We start from the raw sequence: 6,291 nt of genomic DNA, 5'->3' as shown, positions 1-6,291 counted from the left end.
AATCCGCCTGCCTCTGCCTCCCAAGTGCTGGGATTAAAGGCGTGCGCCACCACCACCCGGCGATTTTACTTCTTTATATCTCACCCTTTATTATTCATTCATTTTTATTTTGTAGCTTAATTAAAAGAAATTTCTAGTCTGTATAAAGGAGAAAAAAAATCTACTGAAAGAAAAAAGAAAGACTTAATGAAGTGGGAACTGGATCTGTAAAGTGTGGTTATCATACAAGCAAAATATTTAAAGAAACTGACTTCATACAATTTGCAAATGTTGTGACATCGTGGCTAAATCTACCTGAGTAGATTGTTCTCTTTTTTTGTTGTTATTTTGTTGTTGTTCAATAAGACTGTAGGTAGAGTTTTTCACTGATGAGGAAATTGTTAATAAGTTTTTTAGTTCATCTGGAAAGTTATTTGGGTTATTAGTCATTGCCATGTAACAAACATTCTGAAAACCTCAGTGGCATAAGCGATCTGTGCTGATTTCTCTCAAGCTCTGGGGTAGTGGACAGCTGTGGCCACTCTGGGTCAGTAAGAGTAGTTTGTTTTCAGTGCTGCTCATTGTCCTCCTGATTAATAAGCCAGCATAGCGTGGTCTTCCTTGGCTATAAACAAGGGGGCAAGTGGCTAGTCCCCAAAAGAGAAAGGGTCTCACCAAAACAGTCTGTTTAAAGTATGTTCAAAGTGAAAAAAAAAAAAAAAAGAAATTTGAGTGTAAGTGTAAAAATGGCTCAGTGGTTAAGAGAACCGACTGCTCTTCCAGAGGTCCTGAGTTCAATTCCCAGCAACCACATGGTAGCTCACAGCCATCTGTAATGGATCCAATGTTCTGGAGTGTCTGAAGACAGTGACAGTGTACTCACATACATAAAACATAAAATAAATAAATCTTTTTAAAAAAATTTTTTTCAAGCAGTATGTTACCACATTCAAGCAGTAGTTTTTATTGAATTTTTAAAGTATTAACCTCTAACAAAGTGGGAACTTATAAAGAAGCTGAACAAAGAAAACCCTGTTCCATAAACTATGTATGGCAGTGCATACCTGTAATCCTAGCACTTGAACAATGCAGATAAGAAGATCAGAAGCTCAAAGTCACCATACTGAGTCACATGAGCCCTATCTTCATATAAACAAACAAACAAACAAAAATTCACCATCCAAGGGGATAGATTGTTTAAAGACAGTAATTTGCATATAAGTGTGAGGACGAAAATTCCAGTCTTGTGCCTAGTACTCATATGTAAAATGCCTGGCATAGCAGCACTTCTGTATAAAATCCCAGTATTGGGGAGGCAGATAAAAGATAGGCTGGCCAGCCAGATTAGCCAAATTATATGGTCTAAAGTTCAGTGAAAGACCTTGTCTCAAAATAGAAAGTGAGGAAGGCAATCCATTTTGAACTCTGACACACACACACACACACACACACACACACACACACACACCCCCCCCCTCCTCCCCCCCCCCAAAAAAAAAAAAAAAAAAACCTTGCTCCTTGGCAGGAGATGACTTGAGAACTGTGAAGGTAGCATTTGTGAATTCAATGATTCTGAGTGAGTACCTGCACTATATATAAATGGACATTTTCACCTATACCTTGACCTGCAGGGATTTGTATTAGTGTTCTTTTGTCCTTAGGAATCTGACCATCTTTAAATATATGTTTGAACCTAGAAGACAAGTGACACTCTGGGAAGCCCTTAGTGTCCTTCCCAAAGCAGCCTTTTCCTGCCTTACTGCTTTATATGTGGTTTTGGTTCCCTGTTTTTTAATCTTGACAAAGGCACTTTTTTTCCTTTGGAGGTGAGGGGAGACAAGATCTGTCCTGGTCTCAAATTCACAGTTTCATTTGCCTCTGGCTCCAAGCGCTGGAATTAAAGACATGTCCACCCCACACAGCTATCTGTCTTTTTGTTTGTGTTTGTGATGGGCATTCATGTTATAATACACATGTTAAGGTCAAAGGCAACTTTGCTGAATTATTTCTTTCTTCACCTTTCACGTGGGTTCTGGAATCAAGTTTAGGTCACCAGGTTCATACAAGATCCTATCACTGATGAGGATCTTGGCAACCTAAAAGGCATGTTTCTTACCACCACATATGAACTTTGACAATACAAGCCATACCCAATCTTACGAGTGTGGGCAGGAATAAGAGGTATGTGCCCATTGATGTTCAGCACCTAAGTGCTCCAGAATGCTTAAATGAGTGAAGAATACTAGGATATAGTTAGAAAAGCCCACTTTCATAGAGGAAATTTGGCCACAGAATTGTGTAGTTACCAAGGTGATTTTGCTCATTTGTTTGTTTGCTTTAAAATCTTGCTATTTAGCCCAGGCTGGCAAACCTCCTACCTCAGTGTTCTGCATGCTAAAATTCAAGGCATGTTCCATGATACCTGACCATAGCTGGGGTTTTAAGTCTATCCTGCTTGATTTAAAGCCCTTTCTTCCTTCCTTAATCTGCTTCTTTATAATCTTAATCTTAAATTTAGGGTAATGATGTCATCTTTCTCTTTTCCTCTGCCAGCATCCTGGTTTAATAGGATTGTTTCCTCCTTGCTTTATTTCCAGACACATCTGTGTTAGCTTTTCCTGTCAATTTGATTCTCAACTAACTTCTACTCCAATCTCTAAATTTAAACTCTATCCTGGCAAAAGTTCCCCACTGCCTTTTAGATGAGCTCTGTCCTCAGCTCTTGAGAACTTTTCCATGCTTTGCACATTTCCTCAGCACATGTTTGTACCTTCTGATATCACTTACAACAAATCTCATTATGTATTTCATATAGGCATGCAGTGAAAAGTGATCATATATGCCCTCCATTTACTCCCCTCTGTCTCTTCCCATATCTCCTAATGAATCGCCCTTCCTGTCTTTTTTAGCAACTAAGTCCAGTGAGTGCAGACCTGTGTGTGTCGGGTGTGGGACGGCCTACTGAAGCATGGGGACCCGCAGACCTGTGTGTGTCGGGTGTGGGACCGCCTACTGAAGCATGGGGACCCGCAGACCTGTGTGTGTTGGGTGTGGGTCAGCCTACTGAAGCATGTTGACCTGCAGACCTGTGTGTGTCAGGTGTGGCATGGCCTGCTGAAGCATGGGGACCTGCAGACCTGTGTGTGTCGGGTGTGGGATGGCCTGCTGAAGCATGGGGACCTGCAGACCTGTGTGTGTCGGGTGTGGGACAGCCTACTGAAGCATGGGGACCTGCAGACCTGTGTATGTCGGGTGTGGGACAGCCTACTGAAGCATGGGGACCTGCAGACCTGTGTGTATCGGGTGTGGGGCGGCCTACTGAAGCATGGGGACCTGCAGACCTGTGTGTGTCGGGTGTGGGATGACATGCTGAAGCATGGGGACCTGTCTGTGGACACACCCTCTAAAAACATGGTTCTCCTTCAAAGATCTTATTTTAATGTTTACATTAGATAACTGAATTTTGGGTTTGCTCTCTTGCTATTTTCTACAATTGAAGTGGCTTAGATATCTTCTGACCTTGGTTCCTGTTTAGTGTAGATCCCTTATACTCTTTTTCTAACTCGCTAAGCCCATTTCTGCTCCTACTTTTCTAGAAGGATCTATGAAACAGAAATGAGAGAAATTGTGGTTGTAATAATTTTTTGATACTAAGCCAGAGTCTCCCTTCTTTTAACATCCAGCTGGTTGTTGGAGTCTGTCCTTAAAGCAATAGTAGTCTTTTTTTCTCTGCCTAGTGACGGACCACTGGGCATGTAACAACATCTCTTACATTTCTGTTCAAGTTTCTCTTATGTAAATTATATAATGTGTTTGCTGAGAGCTTTTTCCCTGCAACAAGCATTAAACTCTGCTGCTCTGTTACCACCTCTTAGCATTCTGTGATTTGATCAGTGCCCATCTAGAAAATGAGGGGCTCAGAGCAACACAAGAGAGCAGTCACCTTAGGCTCTGTGGAGAACTGAAACCCAAGAGTGCTTCAGTTTTATAACAACCACACTACAGTTCTTTTTCAGGCAGTTAAAATACCCGAGATATTGCTCTCTATCTCTATTAAGCTAGTTTACTTCTATCATCCACTGTGTAGCAATTTTCATCATTCTAAGTGTAGAAATTGATCGTTTTTCCTACCTTTATTTAACTTGGTTTTGGCTGATCTCTAGCCAGCTGTGATTGGGCTGTACAATGTCCTGGTAACAGTGCTTTCCACACACAGTCATCTGAAAGTTTGGAACATGGTTTTCATATCTATCCAAATTCACAATCAACATGGCAAACACAGGCTCACTCATCTGTTCCACTCCTCTAACTGGTGGCATTTACAAGCAGTTCCTCTAAGCACTGTTTTGTACCTCATACCTGCAAGGATCTGACTTGTGTATCCAACACATTTTATTGACTACCATATGCAAAAGGATCTTTAAATATAAATTGAAGACAGCATCCCTGTTTGTGGAACTAGCATCATCATGAAATATTTTGTTAAATGCTTTGTGGAAATCTTGAGGCACAGTTATTTATGATGTAGCCCTTCATCTAGTAGTAATGTATCAGAAAAAGAGGAAGAGCCAAGTATGTGCTAAATGCCTACTAGTGGTCTTACATCACCTGACTATGAGATTCATTCACTGTCACTTTGAACTTTGAATGTTCAACTCTGGAAGTATCATTATTGAAATCTTTGGTCTTTATCTTGTAAGGCTCTGAGTATAATACATTCTGGGTAGTCATTTTTGTTGTTGTTGTTGTTGTTGTTGTTAGTGGTAGTGTTTAAATGATTGTTTTTATGTGTGTGTTTGTTTGTTTTTTCATATTATTAGGACTCTTTATAGTGAACTGAAATGTTTCTGATTAGTCATTTCTGCCCTTTCACAGTTTTTGTCACTCACACTTGGGGAGAGAGGGTGGCTAGTTTCTGGGTTTGTTGTTGTATTTTCTTTTGTTTTGTCTTGTTTGCTCTGGCTGCTCTGAAACTCACAATGTAGATCAGGCCAGCCTCAAACTCCCACAGATCCTCCTGTTTTGGATACCCAAGTGCTGGGATTAAAGATATGTGCCACCATGCCTGACCATGTATTTTTATATATTTTTTAATAAAGATCTATTTGTTTATTTTATGTATATGAGTACACTGTAGCTGTACAGATGGTTGTGAGCCTTCATGTGGTTGCTGGGAATTGAACTCAAAACCTCTGCTCACTCTGGTCCAAAGATTTATTTATTATTATATGTAAGTACATTGTAGCTGTCTTCAGACACTCCAGAAGAGGGAGTCAGATCTCATTACAGCTGGTTGTGAGCCATCATGTGGTTGTGGGATTTGAACTCAGGACCTTTGGAAGAACAGTCAGTGCTTTTAAATGCTGAGCCATCTCTCCAGCCCGTATTTTTATATTTTAAAGTGATTTTTCCTAAGGAGAATAACTGGCCATTCTCAAATTTTCTTACTTTCTCCTTTGAGTTGCTTTTTCTGAGTTTTTGATTTATTTTCCTACTTCTTTTTCATTTTGCCAAAATATCAAATGTGTTTTGCCTATCTTCTAAGGGCTTAAACCATCTCTTTGGATATTGGTGCTCCACCAGTTAACTGTTGTCCAGGTCCTTCTGTCATTTCTGTTGTTTCCCACATCTGTCTTTTCAATCTACTCTTCTTCCCTTAGATACAGTGATTCCGTTGTACTGTCTTATTCAGATTATTGGATTGGCACTTATATACTTGTTTTCTTCAGTAGCTAGGAGAATTCTCGCCTTTTCCTGTAGATCTGAATCTGTAGGCCATCAGATTTCCTATGGAAGTTTTAACTGTTGTTATCCTGTCCCACGAAATCTTGATGATTTTTATAACTTACCACTTTTTAACTGTGTAGCCTAATGATGTTCAATAAGTAATATTTCTGATTAATCTTAAGAAGTATCTGCCTTCTCTTTTAGGGTGTGAGGATATCATTGCTGAGAGCATCTCATTAGATACCTTAATTGCCATCCTCAAGTGGAGCTCGCATCCATATGGCTCTAAGTGGGTGCACCGACAAGCTTTGCATTTCCTTTGTGAGGAGTTATCCCAGGTCATGACTTCGGATGTTTTTTATGAACTGAGCAAAGACCATCTGCTTACTGCTATCCAGTCTGACTACCTACAGGTAATCATTTATACATCTCTCATGTCCATTGTCATTCCTGTGTGCACAAAGAAATTCATCATACCTCCACTCTTATAGGATGGGGCAGGGAGAAGCAGACTTTGCTTAATGAACACCTGCTCCATATTTGTACACTAAAAGCCTTCTGGCACTTTGGGCCTCCATGAATACT

At 40.2% G+C, this 6,291-nt stretch overlaps 1 protein-coding gene across 5 annotated transcripts in view; it reads left to right on the top strand.

The window, feature by feature from the left end:
* Btbd7 (BTB domain containing 7) overlaps positions 1–6,291 on the top strand; it is a 93,842-nt gene that overhangs the window by 56,592 nt on the left and 30,959 nt on the right. For 4 of the 5 annotated variants that reach the window (XM_029540562.1, XM_021201580.2, XM_029540561.1 and 1 more), the window contains exon 4: positions 5,911–6,119. In XM_029540562.1, the coding sequence (XP_029396422.1) occupies positions 5,911–6,119 (209 nt within the window). Of the gene's footprint in view, positions 1–5,910; positions 6,120–6,291 lie in introns of those variants that run through there. The other variant, XM_029540563.1, reaches the window with a different exon arrangement.

This window comes from Mus pahari, chromosome 7, assembly GCF_900095145.1.
Source record: "Mus pahari chromosome 7, PAHARI_EIJ_v1.1, whole genome shotgun sequence".
NCBI lineage: Eukaryota > Metazoa > Chordata > Mammalia > Rodentia > Muridae > Mus > Mus pahari.
The sequence above is the reverse complement of the archived record's forward strand: the minus strand, read 5'-3'. Positions and strand labels throughout refer to the sequence as shown.